Consider the following 20,485-nt stretch of genomic DNA (forward strand, 5'->3'; position numbering starts at 1 on the left):
GAATCCCTAATGAGCCTAGAATAACCATTTGCATACAACCTGAGACCATACAATCAGTGTCCTTCTTGATATCAAACCATAACTGAAATATGCTCTTAATAGTCAATTTGTCTTCAGCAATGAATACAAATATGTCAAGACCATACCTTTATGTTGAAACATATGTACATTTTATTACTGCACTGCACATCTGAACCTACAGGAATCCTACAGGCTCTCTTCAATGCCACATCCAATAGAAATGATGTGTTGGACCACAAGTACAGACAGAAAAAAACATCTCCCTCATGTTGTGCAACATTGAGACTTGTAGGAAATGTGCAGATTTTACTTTATTATGGGAAACTATCATTTGAGATTGTATTATACAGTTAGATTTAAAAAAAATGGCAAACAGCTGATCTAACAAAAGAAACATGGCTGGAAAAGTATTATCTGATGTAAAAAAAAAAGACAGATTTTAATATCTTAGCATGACTCCTGGATACCCTATGCCCTTGGACGTTTCTGTTTCATTTCCCAGCGCTGCACTGATATTGATAAGGTTGAGGAAGGAGACAAGAATGCAGTCCAACAGTGATGATTATCAAGGCAGGATGGAGCAGCTTCATCCTCAAACACCCCTCAGCAATCAACACTTCATGTAACCGGTAGTCTGGCCAACCTTTCTTTCCCTCTAACAGGTTAACAATGGCACGTTGCTAAGGGGGTTCCTCAGCATGGTCACAATCATGAAGTAACATTGACTTGATGGCTGCTCTGGACTCATACACACATTTATGAACACTTAAGGACAGCTGATAACTCTGAAACGCTCATTCTAAATTCTAGCAGTACTGCTGCTTCCTAAGGACGGACCTTTTAGCCCTTAAAGTTAATTAACATCTGAGGCAGCTTTGCACTGTACACGCTATATAACTCCACCCACTTCAATTGTGGCAAAAGTCCCTAATGCAAAAACAACAGCAGCTGTCACAACCTACTGACACCTGTATGAACAGAAGACGAAATCATAAACTCTGGTGAATTCTGGTCTAAAATAAAGTCACACAAAACAAAAAGTAAAAAAAACTTTGGGGTAAGCTTTAACAAGTCTTCCAGTCAAGATGCAGCACTATAAATGTACCCATAATGCACTTCTTCCTTTATACCCCCCAGTCACTTACCAGATGAGCTTACGTAAACACACAAAATACACACATTCAGTATCAAACACAAGCTAAAGAAAAGCACAAAAAAAACACACACAAAGGCACAACCCAAGGTGTATGGGTGGAGGCAGACACTGGGTAAGGTATTAGGACAATGTTACTGAAACAAAATGACTTCCAGTCTCTACAATCAGTAAATGGGACCTTCCACACATTGCTTTGTATAAATAGCCGTGTTCGTATTCTTAAAAGAACCACAGACTTCTGCTCCACTCTTCACAACACTGACACCCATATGAACTGTACGTCTTCTCCAATCACAGTGATGCACGAGGAAAACCCTTCCCATTCATCGAAGAGGCTTATGACTGTCTGCAGTGCTCCACAAAGACCTGCAGGGGGTGGTATTCCCTGAATGCCGGTATGCCTAGCAGACATCATGGTGCTGCAGGGCTTACAGTCTCCAACATTCCCACAAATACCATCCGAGAAAGCTACAGCAAAAAAATGTGATGGCATGGGTGGCAAGGGAGTTCATTTGAAATGACTGTGTGTAAATATAAATATGTGTGTGTGTAGTATTTCCTGTCCTGTGGGTAGCAGTCAAGACTTCTTGTGACCTTTGACCAGGGCAAGAGGAGGAAATCACTGCAGCTGGACTCTGTATGCACAGATAAGGAGCTTGACCTGTGGAGCGAGAGCATTCCAGTGTCCATTAGAGACAAGCGAGTGATAGTTACTGTAAACTGAAATCTAGGACTAATATCAATAAATGAAAAATGTATTGTGAGACTGCATTGATGTGATGTGTGTGAGAGAGAAAGCGAGAGGGAGAGAGAGACCCCAAGGCATCCAGCCTCACTGCTGTCTTAGCATTGCCTCACCTTGGCCGTTGGGGACTCTGCCAGGCGTACAAAGAGCTTGTTGATGCCCGGCACAGGGCTGAAGGAGTAGATGAAATGACTATCCTGAGAAACAAATAGTTAGGCCCAACACACACAGTTAGCACGGCCGAGTCATCTTTCAACAGGTTTCTTGATACTGTGATAATGTGTTATTGCAGTAGTTCTACTATGGTAGTTGTTTCAGACATGAAAAAGACATGTATTGTGGTCGATTATGGCATCTCACCAGAAAGATGGGCAACTGGAACTTGTCGTTGAGCACAACAGCATGCACGCTACAGGGGCCGCACAGCCGAGCAGAGATCTCAGACAGGAAGTTAGCGTGGAAGATGAAGAGGAGAATGCCTGAGCCTAGAGGGGTGGGGAGAGAGTGAGAAAGAGAGAAGAAAAAAAGGTTGTCCTAAGGGCTTCACAGTGTCAAAGTACTCCCCTCAAGTCTTAAATGTTTGTGTTTGCGGTTTGTGTCTTTGTGTGCATCTTACCCTCTGCAGGTGTGTGTGAAGGGGGCTTGTAGCCGAATTCTAGAGAGAAGTCTGGTCCTTCACACAGTCTGTGACACGCTAGAGGAAACACAGGCTCCAGCAGGGCCAGTCGGGACTCAAAGTAGGCACGGATCGTGTCCTCTGCTACACTAGATAACCTGTGTGTGACACAGAAATATAAATGAGTCTTTCTTACATCAACAAATCCAGCCAAGGAAAAGGAAATCAAGTCTTTTTGTGTTTTAGTGTGGTGGTTTGTTTACAGGGCGTGTGTACTACTGTGCTTGTGTTGTGTTTACAGGCTTGCGTTGTGTTTACAGGGTGTGATTGTGTGTGTGAGAGAAGGCTGCAGCACTCACATCTGGATGTGGTCCTTGATGAGGTCGAAAACCATGATGTTGTTGCTGACCTTGGCGAAGTACATGGCTGTGTTCTTGTGTTTGGAGGTGATGTTGCAGTCTGCCCCGTACTCCAGCAGCAGGCGCACCACGTCAGCATTACCCCTCTTACAAGCCTGGGAGGGATGAGGCACTGTTACTACACCACTGTCACTGGTCTACCATGACTATTACCCTTCTTACGCCTGCGGAGCAGAAGGGACTGTTACTGGGCTACTTCAACTGTTACTGGGCAACCACAAACCATGAGTTTTCCCTTCTATTGCGGGTTTTAGGTTGGGTGAGCTGCAGTTCTATGGGTATGTGTGAAGCCCTCTTTGACATTGCTTGGAAAAAGGGTTATACAAATACAATTTGATACCACGACTGTTACTGTGTTTACTGTTTCTGGGCTACCAGGACTGTCAGGCCTCCTCCCCCTCACCTTCATGAGGGCAGTCTCACCCCCCAGCGTCTGTGCGTTCACAAAGGATCCCGCTTCCAGCAAGATGGCGACTGTGGTCAGGAAGTTCTGGAAACAAGATGACAATAAGAGCTGGTGAGACAACATGAATGCTGTTCTGCATTGTCAGGTCACACATTGTAGCCTTTTCAGTTTCCAAGCATCAGGGGCCAGGTGTTCAAAAAGTTTAATCTGGATCAGAATGATCTTGATTTTGAAATCCCATGTTTTGCTATCCAGGATCAGGTAATCCATCTTACATTTGTGCTGGTTTTTCAAAGCAACATTGGATTGGATCACCCTGATCCAGATACAAACTTTTCAAGATGACCAAATTCGGATTTCCAGTGTTGTAAATGGGACTACGTATAACAATGTAGGCCAATGTAGTAGGCTAGCCAAGTAAAGAACAGGTTCAATAGCCAGCATGGGGTCACTTTTAAGTGTTTTGATTTGAAGACACAGAAAAAGTCAAAGGAGAGTTTAAAAAGGTCTCTCCACAACCGAAGACCAACTTTGGAAATTCTTTAATTTAGTTAACTATTGGACATTTAGCCTTTTTCCTGGTCGGAGGTGGAGGAGGAGTGGTTGGGTGGTGGAGGAGTGGTGAGGAAGTGGAGGAGTAGCGGGGAAGTGGAGGAGTGGTGGGGAGGTGGAGGAATGGTGGGGTGGTGGAGGAGGAGGAGTGGTGGAGGAGTGGTGAGGAGGAGTGGTGGGGAGGTGGAGGAGTGGTGAGGAGGTGGAGGAGTGGTGGGGAGGTGGAGGAGGAGTGGTTGGGTGGTGGAGGAGTGGTGAGGAAGTGGAGGAGTGGCGGGGAGGTGGAGGAGTGGCGAGGAGGTGGAGGAGGAATGGTGGGGAGGTGGAGGAGTGGTGAGGAGGTGGAGGAGTGGCGGGGAGGTGGAGGAGTGGCGAGGAGGTGGAGGAGTGGCGGAGGAGTGGTGGGGAGGTGGAGGAGTGGTGGGGAGGTGGAGGAGTGGTGGGGAGGTGGAGGAGTGGTGAGGAGGTGGAGGAGTGGCGGGGAGGTGGAGGAGTGGCGGGGAGGTGGAGGAGTGGCGGGGAGGTGGAGGAGTGGTGCAGAGGTGGAGGAGTGGCGGGGAGGTGGAGAGAAGACTACCTTCTCTGCAGCATGCATCAGTGCTGTTGTGCCGTTCTTCTGCCGTCCATTCATCTTCACTCCCTTCTTGATCAGGAGCCTGAGGATGTCATCCTGGCCACCCGCGGCTGCCAACATGCACAAGGACATACCGCTGGAATCCTGCACGGGGCACACACACACACACGTATCCATTTCATTTAAAAAAGACATGGACAAGTACATCAAAATCATGTGGCAATGCATGGCAACTCAGCCATGTCATGTGATGCAAAACAAACACTATAATTAAGCACAGTGAGAAAAACCGTCATGCGCATAAACCTCACAATCCTACTGAGGCAGATGTCCCACAACCTTTACCATTTTGGCCAAGTTTTAGTTTATTTCCCATCAGATGTGGAGTCATACAGTTAACAACAGCAGCACTGGGTAAGGGAGCTACGTAACAGCAGTCTGGAGAGCAGCACAATATACTGAAGAACCATGAAATTAGCAGTAAGTCTACGCAAGTACCTAGAAGTGGATTAAACCGCTCACGGATTTCTTCAGCCAACAACCAACTACACCGATTACGACAGCGATTATGAAGCATAAACTTCTAACGGATATAGTTGCTTACATGTCTGAGTAAAAAGAGGAAATATGTATTTTAACACAGGTTACAGAACTGCTATCAAACAGCTGATGTAAAAAAGGTAAGAGGGAGTCAGTTCCATAAGTCAGTCAGTCAGTCAGTCAGTCAGTCAGTCAGTCAGCGCCACGTGTGCCTGCTTCTACTACAGAGGTTATAATATGCAAATGAGAGAACAATTTTAAAAAGTATCGATATTGGAAAAGAATGAGCTATGTGATGTGTGTCCTCCGTTTAGATTCTAATTGTAGGGACTCCTCTCCCTGCTATTTGGCACAGACGTGCTTGTAAATGCGTAACTGTGGGTACTATAGGGACCCTCTACCATAAACACACACATTTTCCACTAAACCATTCAACCATGGTGATCCTTTTATAAGTATCAGTGGAAACCTCCATGTGAAAACTTGAACATTATATGCTTGGCTTAGATCATTTAAAACAATTGCTATAAAAATATACAAAGTTGCAACTGAAGATTTGAAATGCACATTATATCCATACTTTTGATAACTTGATACCGTTCTCCATCCAGAGGGATGTAACATGTGTATTATTGTCATTAACTAGAAATTGTGTTTATTTAACACAGGTATAAGCTACAACAAACTTAGTGAAAATTGTTAACACTAATAGAAGCCTGAAAACTAATCTAAAATACTGTATATGGAGCCACTAACACAGTGACTTCATGAAATGACCTGAATTCCCAGGCCTGTTGGTCAGTATTTTCTCATTGATTCAACTAAATCAAAGTAAATATGAGGGGGTACAGCAGTGCAGACATTACTATGACATTACAAACTTTTTACACATCTGCATCGTCTACCCATTTGGTGAAAATATACAAATATAACTTGTATGCATACATCAATATTTTTCAAAATGTGTCTTATTGGGTTGGCTTCCAACTTTTTTCTTCTTCATGTGGATAATACAGTCTGATATAATGAGAAGATGATCCTAATTTAGCTAAACAAACAAGTATCCCTTCCAGAGGTACTCAGGGTGTAAGTATCACTTAATGCATGGTCACAATGACATTTAGAATAATCCACATTCAAATCTCACAATTAAGGTTTCATGCCGGATATATGCAGCTATAGAGTAGTGTTTAATGGAGTTGTGAAAGCCACAACCTCAAAAGTGTATTTCAAAATCGTGTGAGGATAGTCACACAGTACTTGTAATGTTTTCTCTCTTTCGCTCAAATGTTTCCAGAATAGTTCCAGGAAGCCAGTTACAAGAACGTGTAGACAGGAGCAGTGGGGGGCGCCTCCAGCTCCTCTTCAGGTGTCTGCCTCGCCAGGTCTGGTCCTCCAACATCCTCCATCGGACTGCGTACGGAGCCTTGTTTCTTCCTGGTCTGTAGTCTGTTGTGTACATAGTTCTTTATTTCCTTCCACACTCTGTCTTTAAGAGCTGGCTCAGCGGCGATACACGCATCACATTCACTCTTCCCCGGGGCCTTGATCATGAAGACAAAGTCGTTGAACTGGCGCCTCAACGCAGCCTGTTCCTCGTCACTCCACGAACCCTTCTTCCTGGGTTTCGCTGCTGTAACGGGCCTCATTTTCTCTGTGTGAACTTTACTGTGTACCATTGTATCAGGAACGTCACCATCTCCTTCCTCCTCTCTCTTTCGCTTTCTGATCTCCGCTTTCTGTCTACTCCGGGGTAGTTCCGGGTTGACGATGTCCATGTCGGAGCTGACCTGGAAGTGCTTCTTCCTTATGGTCTGTAGTGTGTTGTGCACATAGTTCTTTATGTCCTTCCAGGTCCTGCTCTGGAGAACAGGCTCTGCGTCGATGCAGGCGTCGCATTCCCGTTTGCCCGGGACGGTCATCTCTGCAATGGAGGCCGCTAGCTGGCGCTTCACAGCCGCCTGCTCTTCATCGCTCCAGGTCCGCTTCTTGTGAGTTTGCGCACAAACAGGAAACGCCACTGAAAAATGACAATGAAGAGATGTACGAGGGTGAATGCGAGCAGTGATGCATGGAAGTATCATAGAAGTCATAGCATAAAAACACCATTAGGTAAAACACATACAAAAGTAAGAAGGTCCATGTTCAGGTAGGTTCTTATCATATAAGAAGAATAGAGCATTATAATACCATCACATAGGCTACACATTGACACTATAAAGCAACAGTTGCCTGTATTTCCCCGAAACGTACACTTACCACAGGTGTGGTCTTTGTTGGAATCCAGTTCCGAGTTCTGATCCAGAGTGACAGCGAGCTGGCTGAGTTCTGCCAGTAGTGAGGGGTTTTCTGCCAGCCTGTAGCAGTCTAGGTGTTCCCGTCCAAACAACTGCGACACTCGATCGAGTTCACGATCATTGAGATTCAGCAGCTGACAATGGGATGCAATCAGTTTCCTTAGTTTGCCGGAAGAAAAAATATCTGCGTTTGTCACGTCACACTGTTGTAAAGCCCTTCTGAGACAATCATGCCCACGGGTGTTGGACAAGGCTTCCCTTCGTCCAAAGACATAAGGGTTGTCTTCAGGCACCCCAGCCTTCTCACGATTCTCAGTTAGGATATCAATAGACAAAACCATCTCTTCACTGAGTAGGAGTGGCATTTTCCTACCCCCATTTCCTTCCAACTCCATCCTTGTCAGAGTGTCACCAAGGAACACCTCCATCTTCGTCAGCCTGTTTAATACATCTGCAGTAACTGGAGTTCTTTTGCATTTCCTGCTTGCATATGTCTCCAGAAGAAGCTTTCCTGCATCCCCCCCTCTGCTCTTGTTAAAGAGGAACACTTCTGTGAGGAGAGTTTCACACAGTTTCTTCCATGCCAACGGGCTGGGGGTTTCAAGTAGCTCTTTTTTGGATTCATCAGCTGAATTTTTAAGAAATTTGTGGAGTTTAATCAAGTCTGTGGTCAGTGACGAAGCATCAAGTTCTTTCCGTTCAGCCCGACGAAGAGAGCTCAGGACACTACGAGAAAACAGATTACTCCACTCCATATCGAGAAGTTTAATGAACTCCCTGACTTGACATTCCGTCTCACTATCCTCAGTCATGCGACTCTCTCCAAAAGCTATTTCCGCAGCTCTTTTCAAAGAATAGCCAATTTTTGAAACAAGAGTTGTAGTCTTAAACTTGTTAGACATTTCATCAAAACCACTAACTTTCTTGGCACCTTCAACTGCCAACTCAAATTTAGATGGCAGACAGATTTCATGCAGATATTTAACACTGTTGTCAACTTCATTTACCGCCAGCATAAATCTGGCCAATTCCCTCATTTTCTGTGCAATGTAAGCATACTGTGATTTGTCATGATCATGTCGAGCCGATAACGCGTTGCCATATTTGCAAATCAAGGGATCGTTTCTGATGTGCACTGCAATCTCATCCTGGTTCATCTTATGTATGATTTCTTCACAGCCTCCTGTGGCATAGGCTAATGGAAGAAGTCGAGACGACATCGACTGGACACGGGTTTTTGTTCTCCTCTTGGGCTCCGCATCGACTTTTCTGAATTTACATACGCGCTCATGTCGCCACAACTCACTTTTGCGGAAAAAAGCGCAACAGAATTGACAAGGAAGAAAGTCACGCACAGACGTTGGGCGGCTCGTCCTTTTCTTTGTTACCAGTTCCCCATTTCCACGTCGGAGAACTTCGTAATTGTGATGATAGTCCCCTGTGTTGCGAAGTTGGCTAAACAAATCTTTTCTGATTGATGAGCCTTTGGGGAAGCGTGTAGCATGGGCAACAGCCATTTCTCCTGCATGTTTGGTTTGTAAGTGTCTACCTATCTTAGTGTGAGGTGCTTTGCAATACAAACAGTAGTGCTTTTTATCCCATTTCCGTTTACCATTAACCTTCTTGCTCAATGGTATGATAGTCACTTCAGAGCTTGCTGTTTTCGAGTCTTCGCATTTTTTCCCATTTCTCAACAGTGACAATATTTTTGCGGTATTGTTTAATCCGTTATCGGAGGAAAGGCCTTCATCAGATGAGATATTATCAGATTCACTTGCGACTGTAGAATCCAACCATTCAGAATCACTGCTTGAGCTGTTCTCTTCCTCATCACTTGAACTATTTGATTTTTCACAGCAATTCTTCTTGGGTCTTGATCTCAACCTCTCACTGGATCTTAATCTTGCAGAGGAACTGATGTCTTCTTCATTGCAGTTGTTTTCCTCCTCACTGGAGTTCCTAACTTTATCACTTGACTTGGATTTCTTACTGGGATTGTCTATTCTTCCTTCTGATCTCACTATGCTGCTAGAACTCAACCTGCCAGTGGAATCTTGCTCTTCTTCGCCAGAGTTCACTTCCTCATCACTTGAACTGTTTAATTGGTCACTGGAGCTCTTTACTTCTTCTCTTGATCTCAAACTGCCACTGGAATTCTTTTCCACTTCCTTGCTGGAGTGCTTGTCGCCAGCATTTAAGTCCTTTTCTTGATCTGTGGAATTCTTCGTATCTTTTGTACTTTTTTCTTTCTCAATCAAATCCCTCTCTTCATCAATTAAACTCTTCTTCTCAACAGTACATGCCTGTAAGAGATAAGTATATGTAAGGGTTACTCCTCAAACCTGATGAATAATTGTCTTTTAATTAAAATACAGTTCAAAAACTGTCATCATGAATTCAAACCAACATTTTAGTAGCATCATAGTACCACATTAGTCTAAAATGTGTCTAACTTTTTGGCCAAAAGTTGTATTTAGTTCTGTTTAGTGTGTGATAGCAAAACTGCACTGCAACATCAAGCAGCAGCTGTTTTTGAAAGCGTTGTACACCTGGCACTATCTGAGAACGCTAAAGCACCTTGGCAACGGCCCCATGCCCAGTCAAACAAGTTAATGAAATGGCCACACACTGCCATGTACACTAATATTCCGTACTGTTGTGTGCAAAAACGAAACATTCTGATAACAAAAACCACGTGACCCATTCAAGGAATAGTTTATGGCTTTATTGTATTAAGCAGCGGCTGCAACGGTTTGACATTGTATAGAGTCTGGAGAAAAATTAATGTCATGTCGGATGAAATGCTGCATGAAGACAACACAAATGCAAAGATGATGTTTTGATAGCGGTTAGATATCTGTTAATCTTCCGTATTAGATGCCATTCTGGACTTTGTGTTTTCACATTTTGTGTTTTCACATTTTAAACTCTGAAACACATCTCAGTGCCTTTAGGAACATAAAGTATGAGCAAACTAATTATGGAATTTTGCCGAAACATACCAGATATTGTGAATGGAATAGTGCCAGTCACATAATGCCTTTTGATTTTGGTTAGGAAAGTTTGTCTTACTATTAAGCCCAACGTCAGACTTTATATATAAAAACACTCATTGCAAACTGGTTTGCTTTAAATCCAGCCACAACAATATCCACAAATTAGCACATACTGTAATTTCATTCAGTACATTTACTTTTAGTTCTTCTGATTGAGCCATTTATATGCATGAATATAGGTTAAGAATGCAAAGAAGATATTTCTGTATTAAAATGTTATAATAGATCCAAAACCTTTCTGAATTTTACCTAAGAAAAACAAAGGATGGTAATGTCTTAGTTTAACCATATTTTCTGTTTTTCTGTAATGCCTAGCTGATGATGGGAATGAGTAAGCCATGCAAGAACTACAACCGATACCGTCTCTAGTGGCAATAACGGTCATCTGAGCATGACGACAAAACTTACGCGCTCTGTGGATCATGAAAGAACACTTTGTGAATGCCGTGCTGTACGTACCTGCATCAAAGGACGAAGCTCGCCAGCAATTTCCTTCATTCATCGTCTTTTGGCTTCCCGTATTCCTGAATGAAAACATACCTTATGAGGATGTACAATAGTGATGTTCAGACAAACATCATGAAGTCACAATGTTTCAATTTAATTCTAAATCCATGTGTATTTATAACAAACTTGAATGACTAATAGTCACTAAAGAGAAAAAGTTAAACTTTTGACTTAGTTAAAAGTAGGTGAAGAGCATTGCTCTCTTACCTTTGCTTCTTCCATTGCATCCGAGGAAGGCTTTGATATACTGCATGTCGTTTGATCCCAGATTGTGAGTATATCATGCTTTCTTGACTAGTTGACTAATTTCATGACTGATTTGAAGCGACCGGCAGATATAAATCTCTTGGAGAGTGGGTGCCAGGTGTAATATTTCCATGGACAGTGATGATAGAGATGTTATGGCCTCACGCAGGATGCCTTGAGCTATTCTACCAACAACAGTTCAATGTGGTCTAATACGGGTTAATCTGAACGTGAAGGTTGTGTAAGCAAGAGCTGACATAAGTCCTTATGTCAGACATCCCAAGTCTCCCGGAAGGTCCGGGAGTCTCACGCATTTCAATAGCGGCTCCCTGACGCCCGCAAATGCTGTACAATCTCCCGGAAATCAGGGATTTTGTATTTCGAGCGAGCGAGAGACTGTCTAATGGTCTTTTCTGGTAGAGATAGGTGCATATCGCGTCCTGATTGCGTCGGGTGTGGGGGGTGGGGGGTACATGCAGGTTGAGGGGGTACATCATGCGTCCGGATTGCGTCCTGGGGGGGGGGGGTTGGGGAGCTACCTCCCGGAAATGAGTGTCTGCCGGTTGGGATGTCCGTTATGTACACAATATCACATCCACAACATACACCGTGCACACACACACCTGGGGGCAGCCAAGGTGCAAATAATCAAAATCCATCTTAGAATACCTTTCTTACCCATGACGTGATCTAGTTATTTGTCAATTGCGGATTTGCTTTAAGAGTTTTTGTCTAACAGAATACTTTTTCACAGCTTCATGGAACACCAAAATATTTTGCCAAAGCAGCACCCTAAAAGACGGTGGAGCCTTGAGACGGTGTCTGAATATTCTGAGACTAACTACATACCTCCTGGTCCAAATTGTAGTCCTCCTTGGAATTCAGTGCAAGTTTGACCGACATGTAATCTCCACTTTTCACAGCATCCCGCAGCTCACCTGGAGGAGGGGTCAGATAGTGAAATACTGTAATTGTACAATCAATGTTGAGTGTGTGTGCAAGTGTGTGGTAGAGAGATACTGACTAGGAGATAGTGGTGGGGCTGAGAGAATCTCATCTTCTCCGTTCAAATGTTTTTGAAATTCGTCAAGCGTCATCCAGTCCAGATTAAGGTCCATCCCCAGATTTAGCGTGGCTGGAGCCTTGTCTGAATCACACAAGGCAGAGATAATAGATTTAGTTTGTGTCAATGCATTCAGACTTGTGTCAATGCTCATATGAGCCACTTTTGTCACTTTCTGAATCCTGACGGCAACAAACTGCAGCCTACCAGATTTTTCTGCGCTCTCCAGGGAATCCTGAGGATCCTGATTGTCATCACAAGCGATAAAGAGCCTTGGTTCACTGTCCTCCCTCTTCTTTCTCTTGTCCGCTGCCTCGAAGGAAGGGTTCCTCCTCTCCCAGCGCTCTCCTCCCCTCGGCCCTTCCTCCTGCCTCTCTCTCCGCTCGCGAGAATCCTCGCCGACCTTTAACCTCTGCGCAGGCACCTCCCCTCGCCTGTCTCCCAGAGTATCTGCTTCGACCTCCATTTTATCATCTTGGGAGACAGAAAGAAAGAGAGAGTTTTAGTCAAGACAATGCAGACTTTCAGACTGAGTTACAGGGAGCAGCTGGTGCTCACCCTCCGTGTGCCCCTCACCCTTCCTGTGCCCCTCACCCTCCGTGTGCCCCTCACCCTCCCTGTGCCCCTCACCCTCCCTGTGCCCCTCACCCTCCCTGTGCCCCTCACCCTCCCTGTGCCCCTCACCCTCCCTGTGCCCCTCACCCTCCCTGTGCCCCTCACCCTCCCTGTGCCCCTCACCCTCCCTGTGCCCCTCACCCTCCCTGTGCCCCTCACCCTCCCTGTGCCCCTCACCCTCCCTGTGCCCCTCACCCTCCCTGTGCCCCTCACCCTCCCTGTGCCCTTCACCCTCCCTGTGCCCCTCACCCTCCGTGTGCCCCTCACCCTCCCTGTGCCCCTCACCCTCCCTGTGCCCCTCACCCTCCCTGTGCCCCTCACCCTCCCTGTGCCCCTCACCCTCCCTGTGCCCCTCACCCTCCCTGTGCCCCTCACCCTCCCTGTGCCCCTCACCCTCCCTGTGCCCCTCACCCTCCCTGTGCCCCTCACCCTCCCTGTGCCCCTCACCCTCTGTGTGCCCCTCACCCTCTGTGTGCCTGGGCTTCTCTGTCTTCTCCTCTGATCTACGGGCTGGAGACTCCTTCGCTGACTTGGCCCTCTTCTCAATCTTTCCAATCAGCTGAAATTTGAACGGAAGATAAACAAAAACACAAAAAAAGACAAATAGAATAAAAGATATTTCAACAAAAGATCACTGAACAGAGAACACCATTGTGACAAGATAACCACGTAATCCCTCTCCGCACATCAGGCACAGATCCTTGGCCTACCTTTGGTGCTTTGCCTGCCTCAGCTGGGGAGGGCTGGTGAACCGCCTGTCTGCGAGGAACACGGTCTTTGGCCTCACAATTCAGCAGGAACTTCTCAAAAAGATTGGTGGAGGCAGACTGCTCTTTCTCCTTGGGGGCGTTCTCTCGAGGCTCCTCCTCCCTGGCCTTGCTGGTGCTGGCCGCTGCGATGGAGGACGAGGAGGAGGTGGAGGAGGCAGAGGAGGGGACTTTGGGTGGGACAGTGGCGCTCTCCGCGCCCTTGCTCTTGGCTTTCTTGTGGCGCGAGGAGCTGTCGCTGGAGTCGGACGACAGAGGCACAGCCTCATCCCTGCTCCTAGAGGAGGAAAGGATCTTGAGCTTGTTCTCCCTCTGGGAGAGTGTGGGAGAAGGCGTGTCCGGTTTCTTGCTCCTCTTGTCGTGGAGGAAGTCCTTGATGCCCTGCAGCTTCAGCTCAGACTTGCCCGTCTTCTTCTTGGGCATGTCGTCCGCACGCCCTCTCTCGGATGACTTCCCCGTGGGGTCGTCCGTCTGGGACTCGGAGGGCTCATCACTCAGATCCTCCTCCAGGGGGGCAGTGCCCTCTTCCTCCGAGGTCTCCGCCTGATGCCTCCGCTCCTTCTTACCTCCCTTTCTCTGCCTGCCCTCCTCTGATCTCTCCTTCCTGTGCTTCCCTCCCTCCTTTGTCTTGCTTTTCCGGTGCTTCTTGGAGGGAACGGGCACCTCATCCTCGTCCTCAGAGTCCACCAGTCTCTTCTTGGCGTCAGTTGGTTTGTCCTTGTGGGCCGAGGGCGCTGGAGGGGAGGGGGCTCGCTCGTCCTCTTCATCTGACTCGGGCGCCGGTCGAGGTCGGATATCCTCCTTTCTCTTTTCTTTCTTCTTCTTCCTCTTTTCCTTTGAAGCCGACTCCTCCTCCACCTCCTCGTCCTCTGGCCTCTTCTTCTTCTTCTTCTTCTTCGTGGGCGTCTCTGTCGGCCGCTCCTTGTCGCTCTCACTCGAGTCTGCGTCAAACACGTCACTCTTCATGGGCAGCTTCTGAACGCCAAAGAAGGTTCAGATTGTTAACAACAGGAACGACCGTTCTAATCCAGTGTCTAAGCACCTATATATTATACTATAATGCAATCAGACACAACCTGACGTCTTAGTTTACTAAAAGATGTGCAATGGATAAAAGTCAATCATCCACAACTTTTACTTTCCCATTATTGCCTTGCATGGCTGGGTTATACCACAAACTGATTAGGACCTGGATGGGACTCACAATGCATTTCTTGGCCTCTGCCTCCGCCAGGGCGCGCTTATAGGCCAGTAACACCTCTCTGCAGTCGTCCAGGTGAGCCTCCGGCTCCCAGGTGTCATCGTCCGAGGCGTAGTTCTTCCATCGTACGCGGTACAGGACTTCCCCCTACGGATACAGGAGGTCAAAGGTCACTCAGTCAGAATATGTAGGTAGTGGAAGAAGAGGATCGGTGGACCAGTGTTGTTAAATGTTATTGTCAAAGGCAGCCAAGTTCCTCTGAACAAATAATCACTCATCTTCAGGGACTTCCTCAACTCCTCATAAGCCACTGATGAATTGAACAAATAACTACATAAATGGAAAATGCTAGAAAAGGGAGACAATGAGATGAAGAGGATGGCAGATGATTAAACTAAAGCAGACATCCATTTGAGTCACAACTCTGCATGCATTACTGACTAATGGGACAATAGTTCTGACAACCCAACTCATCACCTTTCTAGCACAACTCTCAACAAGAATGTTTTTTGGTTACAACCATTACATTTTGCAGGACTGCATACACGTAATTCATTTAACAGTTGATATCCTGCTGTAGATATCTTCCCATGCAGTGAAACCTGTTGCTTTTAAATTGTAAAACTAAAATTAATGTTTTTTTGTTTTACGTTTGTAATTGCTCAGGTGCCTAGAGCTATGGGCTTGTTCAAATGTAGTCCTGACTCAACAGCAGACTCCTCTGTAAAATGACAAGCTTGAAGCAGCTATATTTATGGTTTACCAATCAAAACAAGGACATGTATGTGTATTACTCCATCAACACACTGAAGCATGTGAGCTGTGTGTTATTAACCTGGCAGCATTTGCCCTACTTACTAAGGGACTGTTTGTGTCATGTGTGCACTCGTGGAGCATTATGAAACACACACACACATTCAGTAGAATGTCTATGTCTGTCTGGAGCACAGCCAGTCCCCCCGACAGCCCCACCCCTCTGGGGCACACAACAGAGTCCGCAGTCACAAGGGGGATTTGAAAGGACTAACCCAACACAAACACAGCACAGACACAAGTATAAGTGTATGTGGCGCTTGTATTTTCAGCACCTAAACATTTTGGATCACCAGGGATGTGTATATGAAAGCTAACACATGAGTGTAACTACTGTCTTGTGACTAAATTGTAAACAAACTTGAGAAGGCAATGGTTAGCCCTGCCTGGTGTTCCTTACAAGCTTCCTTGTGTTTAAGCAGGACACTTTCTGTCACCACCCCTCACCGGAATAACTCCGCCTCTCCCAGAATACTCTAGAACCTCTGTAAGGCTTACACAGCTGCAGCTTTCCTCTCCTGTGTATGAGAACGTAATATGATTGCCATCTGTCTGATTCCTGGGGCTAATTGAAGGCAAGATGAGACCCTAACTCACTCTTCTCACTGGAAATTTACATTTGTTTTATAGTTGGGTATGGGCAAACATAACAACAAGTCTGATATTTATGAATACCCAATGTTCCAAATCCAATGTACCTGTACTTGTAACAAATGCAATTGCAATCAAATTCGACCTGCAGTCTTAAGTGGATGCCTGCTAGTAAGTTTTAAGGATTCAACTGAAGGGTTTAGCAGTAGACACTTGCAAAGCTTAGAACACAGGCTGGTTAGCATGTTCGTCCCCTTTTAATGTAGGCTAGCTGGTAACATATATCATTAGCTGTCAACATAGGTCTATTTAAGCCCTGGAAATTATAACTTGCTTTTACTACAAATGAGTTTGGTGGAACGTTATTATGACCGTGCACTGTCTTGATGGTGAATACAGCAGCAGGCACACATATTGAAGCTACCTCCTGGCTTCTAGTTCTACGTAGAAGGGAACCAAGCTAGCAAGCTAGACTAGCACAAAACCAGAAGCTTTGCCGCAAAATCGGAAACTGAGTCTAGCCAAGCTGTTACAGCAGCAGTATCTCAGCATACAAACTAGTAAACTAGTAAAGGTGCTGTTTGGCCTACTAGTCTATGCTAGCTAACTAACGTTATACTACTAGACAATGACCGTGACTGTGTGTGCATCATTGTGCTGTGGACGCTGGGCAAAGTTGTGCAGCCAGCCATTGATCGTTGCTTTACATATAGCTCTATCTCAGTCAAAATCATCCTTCAAGCCTTACCGATAAAATACAGACAATGCAATAATAGCAGGTGTTAAACTGCCTATACGTGTACGCCACATTGATAAGTCTGAGCGGGTTGTTGACTTACTGGCTAGCTAGGACCATAGCATTGCAAAGTATAGAATGTGTCCATGCGATGCTAACAACAGAACAAACTCTCCAGGCACTGCAGCTGGCTAACGACGTACGCTAGCTACACAGCAAGTCAGCATTTTACCTCCTCAGTTCGCACGTCAATAATCCTCTCCACTTCGTAGACGTTTTCTTCATCTTGTTCACTGTCTCCCAAATCGGTCTTTTCGGCCCCCGATGTCATTTCGGAACTGTACAGCGAGATACGTATCTAGCGAGCTATGTCCTTCGCACAAACACGCCTTGTCGAGTGAAACCCTTTTGCCTCGGAGGGCCTTAGCCAACTGCCTCCACTTTAGCTTCAATGGCTAGTTTAGCTTGGCTAATGTCAGCCTTACCCGCGCCACTGTGTGCAACTGTAGTACCGTGGCCGGGGGCGTTCCGTAGACACGTGAGTACGTAGCTTGCTAGCTGCTAAACATCGGCAAAAGGCTGGTCTTGTGTGGCAAAGTAGGGGTAAATCCCAATACCCATAGCCTACTATATTTTGTGTGCCAGAAAAATATTTCGTATGTCTCAATACACCATCATCTTACTATAATGCCAGAAATCTGTTTATCTCGATTATCTCGCAAACTGGGCCGTGTTAAGTTGAAATTTGGCAGGTGTGGCGCACAAGACCCAAGGATATACAGTGAAGAGGGTAAAGTTGTTCGGACGCGACAAAAAAAGTATATTTGAGGCGAAAAGGAGCAGCCTTTTTAACAGGCTCATCGGGTCATCGCCCGTTAAGGTGTTAGTGATGTGTCGTGTTCGTTCATTTTTAACGAATCCTTACAAGGACTCGGGAGTAACGAGTCCTCTCAAAGAGTGATTTGTTCATTTTCTCGTGGCCGCGCATCGGGACTGTTGCATAGGCTCGTCCAAGTAAAATTTCCCGACTCGGTCTTCAGGTACGAGTCTTTGGATCATTTTTCACTTGACCTGCATAGGCTCTGTAGTGGTAGCTAGAGGAAACGAACGATTCGTTCATTTCCCGACTCGGTCTTTCTACGAGTCTTTGGATCATTTTTCACGTGACCTGCATAGGCTCTGTACTGGTAGCTAGAGGAAACGAACGATTCGTTCATTTCCCGAATCGGGATTTCTACGAGTCTTTGGATCCTTTTTTCAGGTGACCCACATTGTATTTTTTAGTAGAGGAAACCGTTTCCTCATTCCCTGAATGATATTCGCTCAAGTCATCATACTGACTGGTTTTGTTATTTTCACTTAACATTTAGACTTACAGTTTAGTGCAGTGTAATTGTTTGCCGTGATAATTAAATGCTAGTGTGACAATAAATGACCAAATCATACAAACTGTCATGATACATTATTTTAATGCAGGAATTTATTTTAAAATAGTATCTGCTGGTGCACATGTCATGCAGATTCGTTCATTTTACTGAACGAGATTCAAAGAACCGAATCAGTAAAATGATCCGAACTTCCCATCACTATAAGGTGTGCTCGAGAGCTGACAAACTGCCAATAGTACGGTGTTCATTTTAGGACATCCTCAGATCTCAGACTCAAGTGTCAGACTCAAACAAAAAGGCGTCAAGTCTCATACCAAAAGTCGTCAGACTCAGGCGAAACTGCTTCAGTCTCAAAAAAACCTCGGTCATTCTCAGACAAAACGCTCTCAAACCAAACGCCATCATTCTCAGACAAAACGCTCTCAAACTAAACGGCGTCATTCTCAGACAAAACGCTCTCAAAACAAACGACATAATTCTCAGACAAAACGCCTTCAAACAAACTAAACTGTCAGAATTTTTTTTTGTCAAAGCTAGCTAGATGAGGGAGCTGTTGACTAACTTTCTGAATAGAAGCTTTTAAAGTGAATACCATGGTGTACCAGTTAACAGAACAGTTTAAAATAAAACTTACATTTACATTTATTCATTTAGCAGACGCTTTTATCCAAAGCGACTTCCAAGAGAGAGCTTTACAAAGTGCATAGGTCACTGATCATAACAACGAGATAGCCACAAAACATTGCGAGTAGCCAAAACATGAAGCACACATTGTGAACAACCAAAATAAGTGCCAAAGGGAAGAACCATAAGAGCATGTAGTTAAACAAGTTACAATTAAACAACATGAACTGCTATAACTGCAAGTGTACCTGTGGAAAAAAAGCAAGCAACAATAATAAAACAATATATCACAGCGAGTACAAAAATTTAAGTCAGTTACCACTAACCACAAGAGCAACAAGTCTCTAAGCAAGAGTCATTGTGATCCTTGAGGAAACTAACATCGGGTCAAGCGAACCATTCCTAAGTACCGTTGTACTCCCGGAACAAGTGCGTCTTGAGCCTTTTCTTGAAGGTGGAGAGACAGTCAGTGTCTCTGATGGAAGTGGGGAGTTGATTCCACCACTGGGGGGCCAGACAGGAGAAGAGCTTGTGTTGGGACCGGGCGGTCTTGAGCGGTGGGACCACCAGGCGGTTGTCTGAAGAAGACCGTAGGTGACGGGTGGGGGTGTAGGGCTGCAGGAGAGACTTGATGTAGACGGGTGCAGTCCCGTTCACTGCTCGGAAGGTCAATACCAGGGTCTTGAATCTGATACGGGCCATGATAGGTAGCCAGTGGAGAGAGATGAGGAGCGGGGTAACATGGGAGCGTCTGGGTAGATTGTAGACCAGGCTGGCCGCTGCGTTCTGAATCCTCTGAAGAGGGCGGGTTGCACATGCTGGGAGACCAGCGAGCAGCGAGTTGCAATAGTCCAACTTGGAGAGGACAAGTGCTTGGACTAGCAGCTGGGTGGAGTGCTCAGACAGGTATCTCCTGATCTTCCGGATGTTGTAGAGGGTGAATCTACACGACCGGGAGACCGCAGCAATGTGGGCCGTGAGGGAGAGCTCGTCGTCCATGGTAACCCCAAGGTTCCTGGCAGAGGATGAAGGGGTCACCGTCGCAGATCCCAGGGTGATTGAGAGATCGTGGGAGATGGAGGGTTTAGCCGGGATGATGAGAAGTTCTGTTTTGGCGAGGTTCAGCTGGAGGTGGTGCTCGGTCATCCAGGCGGAGATGTCTGTGAGGCAGGCCTCAATCCTAGCTGAGATCCCCGGATCTGTCGGGGGGAACGACAGGTACAGCTGCGTGTCGTCAGCGTAGCAGTGGTAGGAGAAGCCATGGGAGGTGATGATTGGTCCAAGTGAGGTGGTGTACAGAGAGAAGAGGAGGGGTCCAAGGACGGAGCCCTGTGGGACACCAGTGGAGAGCTGGCGAGGGCCTGACAGTTTGCCTCCCCAGGAAACCTGGTAGGATCTTCCCGACAGGTAGTATGAGATCCACTGGAGTGCAGTGCCAGTGATGCCCATCTCAGAAAGTCTGGCGAGCAGGATCTGGTGGTTAACCGTATCAAACGCTGCAGAAAGGTCCAGCAGAATGATGACAGATGAAAACTTACTTTTGATATAATAC

The 20,485-nt window shown here is 45.8% G+C and overlaps 1 protein-coding gene across 5 annotated transcripts; it reads right to left on the reverse strand.

Annotated features, from left to right (window-relative positions):
* Positions 1–1,487: 1,487 nt before the first annotated feature.
* On the reverse strand, positions 1,488–17,736 carry mphosph8 (M-phase phosphoprotein 8). Of its 5 annotated transcripts, XM_062457562.1 has the most exons (14): positions 17,154–17,718; positions 14,785–14,928; positions 13,524–14,555; positions 13,279–13,372; positions 12,406–12,672; positions 12,160–12,282; positions 11,985–12,073; positions 4,493–4,633; positions 3,361–3,447; positions 2,898–3,052; positions 2,539–2,696; positions 2,283–2,407; positions 2,036–2,119; positions 1,488–1,838 (listed from the first exon to the last, which is right to left on the reverse strand). In XM_062457562.1, the coding sequence occupies exons 1-14, from the start codon at positions 17,250–17,252 to the stop codon at positions 1,797–1,799; spliced, it is 2,640 nt and encodes an 879-aa protein (XP_062313546.1). In that variant the 5' UTR covers positions 17,253–17,718; the 3' UTR covers positions 1,488–1,796. The 5 variants fall into 5 exon arrangements, with proteins under 5 accessions (XP_062313546.1, XP_062313543.1, XP_062313542.1 ...); XM_062457559.1 differs by lacking the exons at positions 1,488–1,838; positions 2,036–2,119; positions 2,283–2,407; ... (2 more) ...; positions 3,361–3,447; positions 4,493–4,633 and adding exons at positions 5,668–7,049; positions 7,289–9,629 and having other exon boundaries at positions 13,524–14,552; positions 17,154–17,736; XM_062457558.1 differs by lacking the exons at positions 1,488–1,838; positions 2,036–2,119; positions 2,283–2,407; ... (2 more) ...; positions 3,361–3,447; positions 4,493–4,633 and adding exons at positions 5,668–7,049; positions 7,289–9,629 and having other exon boundaries at positions 17,154–17,735.
* Between the last annotated feature and the right edge of the window lie 2,749 nt (positions 17,737–20,485).

The sequence above is a fragment of the Osmerus eperlanus genome, chromosome 3 (assembly GCF_963692335.1).
Source record: "Osmerus eperlanus chromosome 3, fOsmEpe2.1, whole genome shotgun sequence".
Lineage (NCBI taxonomy): Eukaryota > Metazoa > Chordata > Actinopteri > Osmeriformes > Osmeridae > Osmerus > Osmerus eperlanus.